A 16,133-nucleotide genomic window follows, 5' to 3' on the forward strand; every position below is an offset into this window, starting at 1 on the left:
TCTACTGGTAATTGATTTCTCATTTCTCATGCTAATTAGTCCATATTTCCAGTCTTTTAAATTATCTTTTTCCCACATAGGAATATTCTCAGTAATTTGTTTCTTTCTCTCGGGGAATTTTCTCCCATATGTTGCTAGGAGATAACCACCGGGTACTTAAGATAGACAAAAGAAGTTGCCACAGCTCAGGGGAGAGGTGTAGCTGGCTAATCTCTCTCTTTACCTGGGGATTTCTCTGGGAAGGGCAGAGATATTGCTAGATTTGAGCTGAGGAAAGGGGTTGGGTGCAGCTCCTAGCTCTCTCTTGGCTTTCTAGGCATTCTGAGGGGAAGGACACTGCAGTCACTGTGGGAAAAATTCACCACCACTGCGGGGTTCCGTCTTCTGCTGCCTTCTACCATGAATGAAGCTCTGCTTGTAAGAGCGGCTGTTGCAGTGGAACCTTAATAACACCCTACCTCACTAAACAGGGTGTTGGTGGAGGGTTAAAAATATAATTTCTAGATTGAGTAATATGTAAGGGGAGGAAAGTAGAGAACGTACAACTGGAACTTGACGCAGCTAGCTGGGAACAAGCGTCAGTTTCTGTAAACAGCTCCATGCTATTGTTTTAACCAAATCAAGTGTGGATCAGGGTAGAAGCGTAGGTATGATTTAAGATAGTAACTAAGGAATAGGATAATCAGTATCTAGGGGTGGGGGTTAGTTAACATGTGTATAATTTAAACTATAAAAATCACGAATCGACTCTGTATGCTTTGGACATCAGATTTGGGTGTATTATCACCCCGGTGTCCCGCGCGCTGGAATAAAGAACCGCATATGATCGCCTCTGTGTGGTTATATGTTTTCCTACGCTAACATTTTTGGCGACCCAGGACGGGACCTTGTGGGCGCAGCCAGGACCCCGCGACCCAATCACGCTCCAGCCGGCACCGGGTGATTTCTCGGGGAGCCCATCGGCGCCGCGACCCTCGCCGCTCACAACGACCCCTGGTGAGAGGTAAGGTTCTTTATTCTCTGGTCTGGGGGCCTGCCATTAAGACGCAGCGAAAGCTACGCTTGGTTGGGCAAAAGGAATTCCTGGTGGTATTGCCTAGGCAGCCGTCCGTCAGACATCGCGAAAGCGTTGCAGGTTCGGCATCTGTGGTTTTTATGTATCTGTAATATGGAGAAACTAAAAGGGTTAAAAGAGGTTTTGGGCAGCAATAATGCCTCTATACCAAGTTCTTCTCCGTTGGGTTGTTTGTTGGCACATTGGAAAGAGGGGAACTTCGGTCAGGAATTACGAAAAGATAAGTTGATTGAATATTGTAATGTTCACTGGCCAAAATACGCTTTGCCTGAAAATCAGAGGTGGCCGAAAAACGGGTCTTTTGATGTGAAGGTTATTATGCAACTTAGATCGCTTTGTACACAAGATGGAAGGGTAGAACAGTTACCATATATTGACTTATTTCTGTGCTTGCTTGAGAAACCGGTTTTGTGGCTTGACAAAATGAAAGCAATGAAGCTTGAGAATAATAAGTGTCTGGCTTGCGTCCAAAATAAGCATTGTATGGAACATGCAGTTTTAAGTGAAATTTTAGGGGGAAAAAGAGATGAACTGGAATCGGAATTATTGGTATCTCCCATGGCTCCCAGAACCACCACAGCCCCCTCAACACCAAGTTCTACCCCGCTCACCCTGACCCCACCTGATTCTCTTACACCCCCCTCGCTCGCGCCAGCACAATATGTTTCACCCCCACCTTTGTCTGCTGAAGGTAATTATCCTCCTCTGCCTGTGCCAGCCGCTCCTCCGCTTGCCCCTCCTCTGCCTGCTCAGAGAACCCCCCCTTCTCCACATACACCTGCTCAAAGCTATCCTGCTCCCCCGCCCACACCCGCTGAAAGATTTATCCCCCCTCTAACACCAGCTCAAGGGTACCCTCCGCTCCCACCTACACCTCCTTCACCAGCTTCTGGCCCGTCTGCCCCCCTGTATCCTCCCCTCCCCGATTCACCTGTCCAGGATGTGATTGTGAGGCAGAAGCAAAGGGGGAATGTGAAGAAGACAGATAGAATGGAAAGTAGTGACAGTGAAGCAGATGAACTAGACGCCCCAGTAGCTCACCGAACACGAGGAAAACTGGCCCTGGAGTGGCCTCAGGCAGGAAAGGGTATATTAAAATCAGGCAAACAAAAGAGAACGATTATTGCACCACTAAGGCAGGGGGTGGGAACTAATGGACCTGTCTTTGTAAAGGTACCCTTTTCACCTGCTGATTTAGTTATATGGAAACAATCAGCCGGAACGTATAGAGAAAACCCAGATAAGGTAGCTCGTGTGGTTAAGATGATAATGAAAACTCAGAACCCCGATTGGGAAGATATTCATGTCATATTAGACACTCTGATGGATGAGACAGAGAGAGATATGGTTCTTCGAGCAGCAAGAGAAAGAGCTAGAGAAGACATACGAAATGGTTTGGTGACAGGGACACTGGATTATAATTTTCCCACTGCAGACCCAGAGTGGGATGCTAATGACCCCTCTGGAGTGGATATGTTAAGGCTAAAGAGATATCAGGAGTGGATTTCAGTTGGTGTTCAACAGGCAATACCTAAGAGTATGAACTGGTCTAAGTTGTATGAAATTCGACAGGAAAAGAAAGAATCTCCCACTGCCTTTCTAGAAAGACTTAAGGAAGCAGCTAGAAGATATACTGATCTTCAAGTAGACAGTGAGCAAGGAAGAACTCAGCTTGCCTTTATTTTTCTGGGTCAGGCACAGGAAGATATTAGGAAAAAGCTACAGAAACTGGAAGGTGAAGAGTTAAGAAACTTGGATAAACTCCTAGAGGTTGCCTGGAAAGTTTATAATAACAGGGACAGAGAAATTGTCAAGAAACAGGGGCAAAGCCTTTTGGCAGTCTTACAGAGACAGGGGCGGGGGCGTGGTAGAGGTGGTCGTGGCGTTAATAGAGGTGGCTTTGGCAGAGGTTCTGGTCATGGTAGATTAGGTCTGAATCAGTGTGCATATTGTCAGATGGAGGGACACTGGAAAAGGGAGTGTCCAAACCGGTTTAGCCAGAATGGTCAGCCTCAATTAGACAGTATGTTTAATCAAAGTGGTGAGCATCAGCTGGATGGTGTAGCCAGGGTCAGGGTTTTACATGAGAGGGAGCCAGGATCAAGAGAGCCCATGGTGACTTTGCATTTAGAAGGAAAAGACGTAGATTTTCTCATTGACACGGGGGCCACACATTCTGTACTAAATTATCTTGAGGGGCAAATCGGGAACAAGTCAGCAGCAGTCATTGGAGCCACAGGGAAGGAGGAGGTACGGCCATTCTTGCAACCCCTAGAATTGAGCTTTGAAGATAAGATCTTGACCCATGAATTCTTATACATGCCAGACTGCCCAACTCCGCTCTTAGGGCGCGATCTACTGGCAGCACTGGAGGCAGTAATTACTTTTGAGAATGGTGAACTCGTAATGAAAATTCCGGAGTCTAAGACAGGAAAGATTTTGATGATAAAAGAAAAACCAATTTCTAATATTCCTAAAGAAGTAGAAGATGCGGTAATTCCCTCTGTCTGGGAAACAGATGTACCTGGAAAATCTAAATTGGCACAACCGGTACATGTAGAGTTAAAAGAAGGAGCGAAGGCTGTACGAATCAAACAATACCCTATAAAACCAGAAGCACGACAGGGAATAGCAAAGACCATTGATAAATTTTTAAAATATCGAATTCTAGAGGAATGTAAATCGGAATACAACACCCCAATTTTCCCAGTGAAGAAACCCAATGGTGAGTATAGACTTGTACAGGATTTAAGAGGTATAAATGAAACAACAAAAGACATTCATCCAGTGGTTGCCAATCCCTATACATTGTTAGCATCCGTAAAAGAGATATATAAATGGTTTACTGTAATTGACTTAAAAGATGCTTTCTTCTGTATACCCCTTGACCAAGAAAGTAGGAAACTATTTGCCTTTGAGTGGGAACATCCAGAAAGTGGAAGAAAAACTCAGCTCACCTGGACTCGATTACCGATGCGGTACAAGGGGTCCCCCACTCTCTTTGGAAGTCAACTGGCAAAAGAACTGGAAATCTGGACCAGAGAAGGGCAAGTACCAAGAGACCAATATTTATTACTCCAGTATGTAGATGACATTTTGATTGCAACAGAGGAAGAAATGACCTGCATAAAGGTAACCATTGAGATCTTAAATTCATTAGGAATGGGAGGGTATAAGGTATCCAGAGAAAAAGCACAAATTGCCCAACAGACTGTGATTTACCTGGGATGTGAAATCTCACAAGGGCAGAGAAAACTGGGTACTAATCGTATTCAAGCTATCTGTGCTATTCCAGAGCCCCAGAATCTACACGAGCTGCGGATCTTCCTCGGAATGACAGGGTGGTGTCGCCTGTGGATCATGGACTATGGACTGATTGCAAAACCCTTGTACGAGGCTCAGAAGACCCAGCCGTTCACCTGGGGCAAACCACAGAAAGAGGCCTTCCAGAAGTTAAAGGAAGCACTGACAACTGCTCCTGCTTTGGGGTTACCTGATCTGTCTAAAGACTTTCAGCTATACGTGCATGAAAGGCAGCGACTGGCACTGGGAGTCCTGACCCAACGACTGGGAAGCTGGAAAAGGCCGGTGGGTTACTTTTCCAAACAACTCGACAACGTAAGTGCCGGATGGCCTTCATGTCTGCGGGCAGTGGCAGCTACCGTGCTGCTGATACAGGAAGCCAGGAAGCTCACAATGGGAAGACACATAGATGTCTATGTGCCACACATGGTAACTACAGTCCTGGAACAAAAGGGGGGCCATTGGCTCTCTCCAAGCCGGATGATGAAGTATCAGGTAACCCTGGCTGAGCAGGATGATGTTGCATTAAAAACAACTAACCTCTTGAATCCAGCTCTATTTCTAGGTGCCACAGCTGAGGAAGGTCCATTAGAGCATGACTGTCTAGAAGTCATCGAGCACACTTATTCAGCAAGAACAGATCTGAAGGATGTCCCCCTGGAGCAACCAGAGTGGGAACTCTTTACAGATGGAAGCAGCTTCATGGAGAACGGAGCTAGATACGCGGGATATGCGGTAACTACAATTGATGTAGTAATAGAGGCAAAATCACTACCACCTAACACGTCTGCACAAAGGGCAGAACTAATCGCATTAACCAGAGCACTCGAGCTGAGTGAAGGGAAGACAGTGAATATTTGGACTGATTCCAAATATGCCTTTGGAGTAGTGCATGTACACGGAGCTTTATGGAAAGAAAGAGGACTGCTGTCCTCCCAAGGGACAAATATTAAACATCAAGATGCAGTCCTACAATTGATAGATGCAGTACAAAAACCTGAACAAGTAGCAATCATGCACTGCAAGGCACATCAATCAGGCAACTCCAAAATTTGTGAAGGAAATCGAAAAGCAGATTGGGCAGCCCGTCAGGTAGCGCGAGAGGTGCAGAAAACAATGGCATTGATACCATCAAGACTTAATATCTCTCAATTTAATTTGCCTCCGAAGCCAAACTATACAATAGAAGATGACAGACTAGCACAACTGCCAGAGGCACAGAAGAACGCAGAAGGGTGGTATGTAACCGCACAAGGGCAAATAGTGGTACCTCCTTTGGTAATGAGAGAAATTTTACAGGTAAAGCATAATGAGTGTCACTGGGGTGCAGAGGCGTTGGTAAAGTGGTTAAGACAATACCTAATCTCAGTACGGATGCAAACAATGGCCAAGTCAGTAATGTCTAAATGTGAAATCTGCCTGAAAAACAACCCGGTAGCTAGACGACAGGCACAGTTAGGCAGAATTCGGATAGGAATAGAACCAGGAGACTATTGGCAAGTGGATTTTGCAGAACTGCCAAAAACTCGGGGATACAAATACCTGTTAGTAGGGGTTGACACGTTTTCTGGATGGCCAGAAGCCCTTCCCTGTCGCACAAACCAAGCAAAGGAAACAGTTAAGTGGTTATTACAGGAGATCATTCCCAGGTTTGGGGTGCCCCTAGGGATATCATCAGACAGAGGCCCACAGTTCATAGCCACGGTGGTACAAGAGGTAAGCAAGTTATTGGGATTATCTTGGGACCTCCACACACCATGGAGACCCCAGTCAAGTGGGCAAGTAGAAAGAATGAACCAGACACTGAAGAGGCAGATCAGTAAAATATGCCAGGAAGCCAAACTGCAGTGGCCACAGGCTCTGCCGATAGCATTGCTGAGGGTTCGGATAAAGCCTAGGAGTGGGATGTCAGTTAGTCCTTATGAAATATTGTATGGGAAACCATATGAATCTCCTAACCCCAATCCAAATGTTCATGTCACAGGGAAACAAGATGTGTATAATTATGTTCTGTCCCTCGGGAAAACTCTAGCTCGGCTCCGAAGTGTTCTCGTGTGGAACAGACCACTGGCCCTGGAGAATCCAGTCCACAATATCGAACCAGGAGATGAGGTATACATCAAAACCTGGAACGAAGAACCACTAAAAGAGAAGTGGACTGGTCCCCATCAGGTACTGCTAACCACCTTTACAGCAGTCAAAGTGGCTGGAGTGGAACCCTGGATACACTACACGCGTGTGAAGAAGGTCCCTCGTGGAGTCCAGTCGTGGGCTGTAGAAACTTTTGGACCAACAAAGCTGAGGCTGAAACGTCTGTAACTGTTCAAATGGTATTGGTAACTGTGCTCATGCTCTTCTTGTGGGTAATGTTAATTTCATGGATACTAATGTCACCAGTAGGGATTGCTGTTACTTTGGGATATGGGATACAGAAGGGTCAACTAACAACTCTTCATTCTAGAATGAAGAGAGAGATACAGGCAAAAACACAAGTAATAGAAATTTCTAATGAAATTCGGGCTGAGAATGTAATGATTGGATTGGTCAGAGACTTTGCCAAAATGCATAATACCAGCAGAATAACGGCCTGTCTGCCAATACCAAAGGCAGCAGGGGACCCAGTAAGCTGGGGAATAATAACATCAAAATTACCTGAAATAGGAGGGAACAAAACAATTAACTGTAAACAAGTACCAGAGTCAAGGGTGGTGGTCAGAGAATACTGGAAGATAACAGAGGATTCCTATATGCAACCCATGAGAAAGTCAGAGTGCATTCTTAGTAATGGCAAATTGGGACAAATCATAGAGTGGTGGGTTAAGGACCAAGACCTTGCAAAATGGCAATGTTGGTTTCTACGCTATCAAAAGATCAGGGACAACGCTACAGAGAGTGTTGTGGTGTGGAAATGTGAAGAGAAGGATTGGAAAGGACTGGAACCTTGGGACAGTGCATGGTCTGTGAGCATCCTCCAGAAATTCCAATATATGGAAAGCACACCCTGGTGCATTAAATGGAAAGGCTCTGAAAATGAGACAGATCCCACAGTGACAAATACTGATACTAGCAGTCAGAAAGAGGCAAATAAGGTAAGTTGGTGGGTATGTAAGAAAATTTATGATTGCACCTCTGATAATCTGGAAATGAAACAGTGGTCACCATTGGCAATAGCCTTACGAATTGGTTGTGCCTGCAGGAAAATTAAACACAAACAAGGCAAAATAGATTCTAAGATTATAGTAGGATGTAGCAAGAGTACAATTCGAAGTCCAGGACCATTTGTATGGGCAATGAGTGATGGCACATGGACAACACACTTGCCTATGGACGGGGAGGTAAGAGAAATCACCCTGGGCCTTCCCACTTTATGTCCAATTTGGAAGAAATCCCCATTTAACAGGAGCAGTGAAGCCTTGCAAATAAAAGCAAAGCGAGACGTCTCAGAAGACAAGAACCCAGATGACACTTGGAAGGAACCCTCTAGTGGAGTAAAGATTGGGTGGGCCCTAGAATCCTTGTTTGGTCCCATTGCAAATTATCGAAATAGAGAAATGCTATATAGACTCACAGGTCAGGTAGACAGATTAGCAAGAATCACACGAGAGGGATTTAAGGAACTCAATGTGCAATTACAGGCCACCACCAAAATGACCCTGCAAAATCGTTTGGCTTTAGATATGTTACTTTTGAAAGAACACGGAGTGTGTGGATATTTAAAGGGACAAATCGACCATTGCTGCATCCACATCCCAAATGTAACTGCAGATGTAGAACATGACATCAGTCAGCTAAAACAAATAGAGCATGCGGCACAAAAGGAACAAAAGGATTTAGCTACTAGCTGGTTGGGTAAAATCTTTGAAGGATTAGGATGGAATGTGAGTTCATGGATAAAGTCTATCCTTGAAAATCTGATAATTTTACTGATTATATTTTTAGTAATTTGGTTAGTTTACAGAATCCTGAAGAGAGAGATACAGAAAAAGGCATCTTGGAACAGGACCATAATGAAGGCATTGGCACGGAACCCAGCACCTTCAATCCGCAACAACATCCCGGACAAAGCCTATGACAACAGAGGATTTGAAGATGAACATCCAGTATGAACTCTGAAGCCTAATGGACTGTATTAAGTGAAAGCATTTACACTTAGTATATTAGAGTGAAAATACTTTCAAAGGGGGGAATGTTGGTGGAGGGTTAAAAATATAATTTCTAGATTGAGTAATATGTAAGGGGAGGAAAGTAGAGAACGTACAACTGGAACTTGACGCAGCTAGCTGGGAACAAGCGTCAGTTTCTGTAAACAGCTCCATGCTATTGTTTTAACCAAATCAAGTGTGGATCAGGGTAGAAGCGTAGGTATGATTTAAGATAGTAACTAAGGAATAGGATAATCAGTATCTAGGGGTGGGGGTTAGTTAACATGTGTATAATTTAAACTATAAAAATCACGAATCGACTCTGTATGCTTTGGACATCAGATTTGGGTGTATTATCACCCCGGTGTCCCGCGCGCTGGAATAAAGAACCGCATATGATCGCCTCTGTGTGGTTATATGTTTTCCTACGCTAACAAGGGGACCCTTTGCCATCTACCCGTTTGCCTCAGGTGAAACCGCAGTGTTATGAACAAGTTTCCCTGTCAAAAAAAAAAAAAGGCTGGGCTGTCCCTGTCCTAGCCCCATGGCGGGACAGCTCTGTCCCCCCCGGGGGAGAACACGGAGCACGCATTGGCATGTTGGGAGAGCTCTGGGAGTGTGCCCCCCTCCTCCCGGTTTGTGCCGTCGCCCAGCCTTTTGGAGGAATGGGGGTTTTTCCTGTTTAACCCCCACACCCCAGCCAGTTTGAGTGGAGAGGGAAGCTGCCCTGAAGAGGAGTTGCCTGGCAACACTTTCCTACCTCATTAAAAAGTGAAAAGGAGCGGCTCCGGCCTTAATTGCCCGGTTATTGTTCTTTGTAACTACCTCCTTCAGCAGGAGTGCCTCTGCTGCGACCAGGACCAATGCATATGCATTTCTATAGGTGGATCCTGGGAGGGTTTTTTAGGGAAACTGCACCCCGGGACAGGAAGCTGGATTCGTCAGAAGAGAATTGGATAGTGCCCTGGCTGAGCAGGGGGTGGATGCACCCCCTGGCCTGGTTTGAAGATTCGCCATGACCTGTGAGGAGCCTGAATGGAATGGAAGCTGACTTATTCAGACAACGGGAAACTCTCGAAGTTTTTCCCTGAGGGCAAAGAGCTGACTTTGCACACCAGTGGCAGACTGCTCACCGCCCTGCTTGCTGATGGTTGACCAGAGAGAACTCCTAGCTGTTCCTATGGGAACAAGGACTCGGCATCTACTGTTTGCAGTGGAACGATGAACTGGGACAGCACCTGCTCCTTCAGATGGCTGCAGCAGCGTGGAAAGCTCCAATCGGACTCTGCAATCCTGCTGATGACTTTAATAATGAGCTGATCACTTTAATAAAGAGCTGAATATTAATAAAGGCATATGCCCTGTTCTTTTCAGCAGGATCCCAGAGCCCCTTTTCCCCTCCCAGGGACCCTCTTCCAGCCGTGTTTGGGAGCCGGGCTGCTGCTGACCAGCCCCTGCTGTTCCTCTGCTACTACTCCAGTGTTTTTTGCTACACTGTAGCCCTTCACCCCCTGCCTGCCAGCACGCCCCGCAGTTCCAGCTACAGCTGTGGAGTTTCTGATACATCTCAGCTACCACTCTGGGATTTTGCTCATCCCTGCCGTTCCAGCTTGCTGTTTCAGAGGTCCTTACTACAACTCATTTCACTTTCCAGAAGGGCACCAGAATCTACTGCCCCTGGGGGGTTGTAAAGCAAGCCCCATTTCTATCCCTTCCCATCTCGGACAATCTGCCATTAACCACATGATCTCTGAGCTCACACCAGAGCGCCCTCTGCAGCAACAGAAGAATCATTGCATCTGCCCTGCCCACCAGAAGCCTCCCAGCACCCCTGCCAGCTGTGACCATAACTACACCAAAGGGGAATTTGCTTAAAGAGCAGGGAAGAGACTGTTTATTGAGTTTTCTGGGTGGTGTTTCTTTGTTGTTGCTGCCATTGTTGTTGCCTGTTTGCCTTGTTATACACATTCACAGCAGTAAAGAACTGATATTCCTTATCCCATAACTTTGCCTGAAAGCCCCTTAATTTCAAAGTTATTGTAATTTGGAGGGCAGGGGGTCATATTCTCCATTCCATGGGAGGTTTCCTGTAGTAGTGCATTCTTACACCCAAAAAAGGTGTTTCTATATAAGGGAAAGAGTTTCAGCTTACCTTGAAACATATAAAGAAGTTAAACTAGAATTTTCTATAGCCTGCTCATTGTGACTGGCTCAGTGCCAGCACAGAGACAGTGATTGGGTTTGGAAGTGCATCTCAAAGCCTGTTGCCAAGTTCATTGGGCAAGGTGCCAAATAGCCCACCTAAAAAATCAAGTACTAAAGGGACAGCACAGAGGTGCTAGGGGCTTTTTTGGAATGCCTTAGCCAGTGTCAGAGTGGTTTCTACCCTGTGTCTCCTTGTATTTCTTTGTTTTATAATGTTTATTATTTTTGTTGTTATTAAAACATTTTATTTTACAAAGCATGTCCAGAGAAGCCGTCTTGCTATTTATTAAGCCATTTCTCTGGAAGGCTGGACCCTCGGAGGTATTTGGGCCATTCCAATAGTTCCCACCTTCCTTGGCAAACACTTGTCTTTCAAACCAAGACAGTCTGAATGGGAATGAAGGGCAAAAACACCCCAGTGTGACTGGTCGAGAGATCTTGTGTATCCTTGGCATCAATTACCTCAGGAAAGGGTATTTCAAAGACCCAAAATGGCATTGTTGGCCTTTTGGGATAGCTGCTATGGAGACAGAGGAAATTAGACAGCTGAATACCTTGCCTGGGCTCTCAGATGACCCTTCTGCTGTGGGACTGCTGAGGATTGAAGAACAACAGGTACTGATCGCTACCACAACAGTGCACTGTCAACAATACCACACCAACTGGGATTCTGTGATTCCCATCCATGAGATGATTTGGGAATTGGAGACCCAGGGAGTGGTCAGCAAGACTTGTTCACACTTTAAGAGTCCTGTATGGCCAGTGTATAAGTCCAATGGAGACTGGAGAGTGACAGTGGACTATTGTGGCCTGAATGGAGTCACACCATCACTGAGTGCTGCTGTGTCGGACATGCTGGAACTTCAGTATGAACTGGAGTCCAAGGCAGTAAAGTGATATGCCACTATTGACATTGCTAATGTGTTTTTCTCCATTCCTTTAGCAGCAGAGTGCAGGTCACAATTTGCTTTCACCTGGAGTGTTGTCCAGTACACCTGCAACCAACTGCCCCAAGGGTAGAAATAGAGCCCCACTGTTTGCCATCGACGGATCCAGACTGCACTGGAAAAGGGCAAGGCTCCAGAACACTTGCAATGCATCAATGACACCATCATGTGGGGCCACACAGCAGAGGAAGTTTTTGAGAAAGGGGAGAAGATAATCCAAATATTCCTGAAGGCTGATTTTGCCATAAAGCAAAGTAAGGTCAAGGGACCTGCCCAGGAAATCCAGTTTTTAGGAGTAAAATGTCAAGATGAATGTTGTCAGATTCCAATGGACATGGCCAACAAAACAGCAGCTATGTCCCCACTGACCAGCAAGAAGGAAACACAGGCTTCCCTAGGCACTGTGGGTTTTAGGAGAATGCATATCCCAGAGTACAGCCAGATTGTAAACCCTCTCTACCATATGACCTGGAATAAGAATGATTTTAAGTTGAGCCCTGAACAACAACAGTATTTTGAACAAATTAAACAGGAGATTGTTCATGCAGTAGCCCTTGGGCCAGTGAGGACAGGACAAGATGTGAAAAATGTTCTTTACACTGCCATGAGGGAGAATGGTCCTTCCTGGAGCTTCTGGCAAAGAGTACCTGGGAAGACCCTAGGACGACCCCTGGGATTCTGGAGACAGGGATACAAATGATCCAAGGCCTGCTACACCCCAACTGAAAAAGAGATCCTGGCAGCTTATGAAGAGGTTCAAGACACTTTAGAGGGGATTGACACTGAAGAACAAGTTCTCCTGGCACCCCTACTGACAGTTCTGGGCTGAATATTCAAAGGAAAGTCCCTTCCACACATCGTGCCACTGATGCCACTTGGAGTAAGTGGATTTTTCTGATCACACTGGGAGCTTGAATAGGAAACCTCAGTTGCCCAGGGATTTTGGAAGCCATCATGAACTGGCCTGAAGGCAAAAATTTTGGACTACCACAGTAAGGGGAGGAGCAGCAGGTGACACGTGCTGAGGAGGCCCCACCATATAATTAGCTATCAGAAACTTAAAAGTTATAGGGTCTCTTCACTGATAGTTCCTGCCGTATCAGTAATACATTGAAAAGGGAAAGCTGCTATATGGAGTCCTACACAATGACTCGCAAAAGCTATTGAGGGACAAGGTAGATCAAGTCAGGTTGCAGAGCTGAAAGCCGCCCAGTTGGCTTTGGATATAGCTGAATGAGAGAAATGGCCAACACTGACTCATGGATTGGGGCAAATGCTCTGTGGGGGTGGACCAATGGAAAAAGACCGGTTGGCAGTACAGAGGTAGACCCATCTGGGCTGCTGAATTTTGGCAAGACATCTCAGCCCGAGTAGAGAACTTGTCTGTAAAAGTATATTATGTAGTTGCACAGGTACCCAAGAGTCAGGCTACTGAAGAACATCTCAACAATAGACAGGTAGATAAAGCTGCCAAGATTAAAGCGTCTTAGGTAGATCTGGACTGGCAACACAAGGGTGAATTATTTCAACCTTGGTGGGCCCATGATGCCTCAGGTCATCAGGGAAGAAATGCAACATACAGATGGAATCATGACAGGGGTGGACTTAAACATATTTAACTCCAACATATCCCAGGTTATCCATATCTGTGAAATGTACTGCAATCAAGCAGGCCAAGTGGGTAAAGCCTCTGTGGTATGGTGGACGATGGTTGAAATATAAATATGGGGAGGCCTGGCAGATTGATTACATCACACTGCTGCAAACCTACCATGGCAAACACTACATGCTGACAATGGGGGAAACAGCCACTGGATGGCTAGATGTACGCTGTGCCTGACACCACTGCCCAGAACACCATCCTGGGCCTTGAAAAGCAAGTCCTGTGGCAACACAGCACTCCTGAGAGAACTGAGTCAGACAACAGGACTAATTTCAAAAGTAGTGTTGTTATCAAAAAACCAGTAAAAATAAAAGAAACTCCTTAACACCGACATAGTATTAAGAAGCAGGCATTGTTTATTCAGTCAGATGCACAGGGAGATATCTCCTCCAAAATTGCCGAGCTCGTTGTAGGGGTAAAAGTCTTTATAAGGTCTTACAACACCTTAGTATCTAAGTAGAGTAATTTATTTACACAAAAGCATATATCTGAAGGTGCAAGAGTTCTAAGAGCGGTCTTACAATACAATCAATTATAAACATAAACAAGCAAAGTCTAAATAAAACAATAGCCAAAGCATAGAAATCTTAACAAACAAAACTCTAACGAAACAACAAGCAGAGCACAGAATTCCTAACAAGCAGAACTCTAGTAAGACTATAAACAAGCATAAATCTGACATTGCAGCCTCCCGGTAAATCAACCTCCAATCTCCTGACCCCAAGCAGCATTTCCAACCGTGGGGTCACAATAACAGAAAGGGAACACAAGATCACAGATCCCAGACAGGGGTCCCGTCCACAGGGATCGCGATAGCAGTGGGGGCCCCGGGGTCCCTCCCCACGCAGAGTCCCTGGCGGTCCCGACCAGCCCACTGGTGGCAAGCGCTGCAGGGGGGAAAAGGGGAGAACCCCAGGGCCCGGATCCCTTGTAATGGGGACTGCGATGTATAATACCTTAAAATCCCGTTTCGGCTCCCTGTCAAGGATCGTTCCTCAGGTTGCAGAAAATGGAGGTTGAATCGATGGATCGAATTGATCAATCAATCGATGCCTCCACCTCCAACCCAGAGGCCTTTTATGCCAAATTACAAAATGCATATTCATATATTTTATCTACACACTAACCAATCTAGGTACAATTCTAAAGTTCGTAAAACTACGAAAAACAGCGTCAAAACCTACGTACATAGCATATCTATTAACGTAAAACTCTATCTTACTAGCATAAGGTTCTACCTTGTTGTACATAAAATTCATACTAAAAATTATAAACAGTACTCTACTCTATTTTTGTTGTGTCTATACTCTATCACTAGGCCTAAAGCTCTGTCCTTGTACACTAACAACTAGGATTTAGGGCATGTAAAACTTAAAGCTGAGGGTTAGATTTCTACTTTATGCATCTAAAGCTTTATATATTCTAATTTTTCTAAAGGTTTTAATTCTATCTCTGTACTTCTCACTCTCTGCGGAGGATCCATGGAAACATGGACTCCAACACAAAATATTGTGCATGTTGAGTACAGGAAAGTTCCTGTTTATATATAGTATTTTACATACATATTCATTGATTGTCCCAGAATAAGCATACATATGATAATCATTTCCCCAAAATAATTAACATATTGCCCTTCCCATTTATGCATGTGTTCTTCTCTCCTGGGTGTCTCTTTGATGGTCCCTAGTGGTCAGCAATCCCAAAGTCACACCTGACCAATCAATGAACTTGTAAAAGTTGAAAGAACTGGGGTTAGTTGCTTTCCAGTTCTCCTTTTTACAGAAAAGGCATTGTGCAGTTCCATAGGCCAGTGAGTTTTGAAGAATAAGCACTGAGTTAACTCAGCAGGTGTAGAGAATTTTTCATCTGGCAACATCCTCCCCCTTTGAGGCTTGTGAAGCTTGTCTTCCCTTCAGGCATTCATAAGCCTCACTTTGCTTTTACTAACATCATTTAAGTTCCTCCCATTGCATTAAAACAATCATAAAACAATCATGTTTTTCATGCAGCTTAAAGTATCATAATCAAAATTATTACTATGATCACAATTATACTTTGCAAAAGTGAGGCCAACCAATCACTCAAAGAAAATGCAAGTCCTTTAAGTGTTTTATTTAACCAGTTGCTTTCTAATCCTGCCCTTAATTCTCTGCTGGATGAAGCGTACGATTTTATCCTCTGTCTGATCATCCATTTTAGCAGTCACATTTGGAATGTGCATGTAGGAGGATAGCTTGTATCATAAGGTAGAGCTATCCACACCTGGGCCTCAAACTAGGCCTCAGACCAGGCCCCAGGCCTGGCCTAGCAGGCCTCAGTACGTTCAGCATATGTACTGAGAGATAAACTTATCTACTACTGGGAATGTCTTAAGGTAGTAGGGTCACTAACATAGAACAGTTACTGGAAAGACACGGTGGCTACCTTAAACTGCAATAGCTTACATATTTCTGTATTCTCACTGCCTATCAGAATGCACCTGTTCTTGTAAACTATTCTGTCTGTATTTAACCCACCATCTCACAGAATAAAGCGGATTACGTGCTTAGAACCATATTGGTGTGGACGCACGTTATTCTAGCCCCCGATCTACCAGGGCTCCGCCTTTATCTGGCGCCTGAACTAGGGACGGAGCCTGGTCAATACGGCTTAGACGCTGTCTGTTCAAGACTCAGATATTGTCCGCCAGGCTTTGATGCTGTACGCGGAACTTATTTACCGTCCACCGGGCTTCAATGCTGTAAGTGAGACGTATTAGCCGTCGCTAAGCTTAGATGCTGTAGGCAAGACTTAAATGT

At 45.1% G+C, this 16,133-nt stretch overlaps 2 protein-coding genes across 2 annotated transcripts; both read left to right on the forward strand.

Annotated features, from left to right (window-relative positions):
- The first annotated feature begins 493 nt into the window (after nt 1-493).
- LOC134565203 (uncharacterized) lies at nt 494-8,924 on the forward strand. Its single transcript, XM_063424689.1, has 2 exons — nt 494-1,003; nt 6,411-8,924. Exon 2 carries the CDS (start codon nt 6,706-6,708, stop codon nt 8,482-8,484), a length of 1,779 nt encoding a protein of 592 aa, XP_063280759.1. The 5' UTR covers nt 494-1,003; nt 6,411-6,705; the 3' UTR covers nt 8,485-8,924.
- On the forward strand, nt 1,010-6,248 carry LOC134565201 (uncharacterized). Its single transcript, XM_063424687.1, has 2 exons — nt 1,010-5,547; nt 6,227-6,248. Exons 1-2 carry the CDS (start codon nt 1,169-1,171, stop codon nt 6,246-6,248), a joined length of 4,401 nt encoding a protein of 1,466 aa, XP_063280757.1. The 5' UTR covers nt 1,010-1,168.
- Nucleotides 8,925-16,133: the final 7,209 nt, after the last annotated feature.

This window comes from Prinia subflava (assembly GCF_021018805.1).
Source record: "Prinia subflava isolate CZ2003 ecotype Zambia chromosome W unlocalized genomic scaffold, Cam_Psub_1.2 scaffold_39_NEW, whole genome shotgun sequence".
NCBI classification, from domain to species: Eukaryota; Metazoa; Chordata; class Aves; order Passeriformes; family Cisticolidae; genus Prinia; species Prinia subflava.

Excerpts from the sequence above, each read along its gene's own strand:
- LOC134565201 (XM_063424687.1), top strand. The coding sequence starts at position 1,169 with ATGGAGAAACTAAAAGGGTTAAAAGAGGTTTTGGGCAGCAATAATGCC. Across the intron at positions 5,548-6,226 it reads CAATTTAATTTGCCTCCGAA|TGGCCACAGGCTCTGCCGAT; the intron begins GCCAAACTATAC and ends GCCAAACTGCAG.
- LOC134565203 (XM_063424689.1), top strand. The coding sequence starts at position 6,706 with ATGGTATTGGTAACTGTGCTCATGCTCTTCTTGTGGGTAATGTTAATT.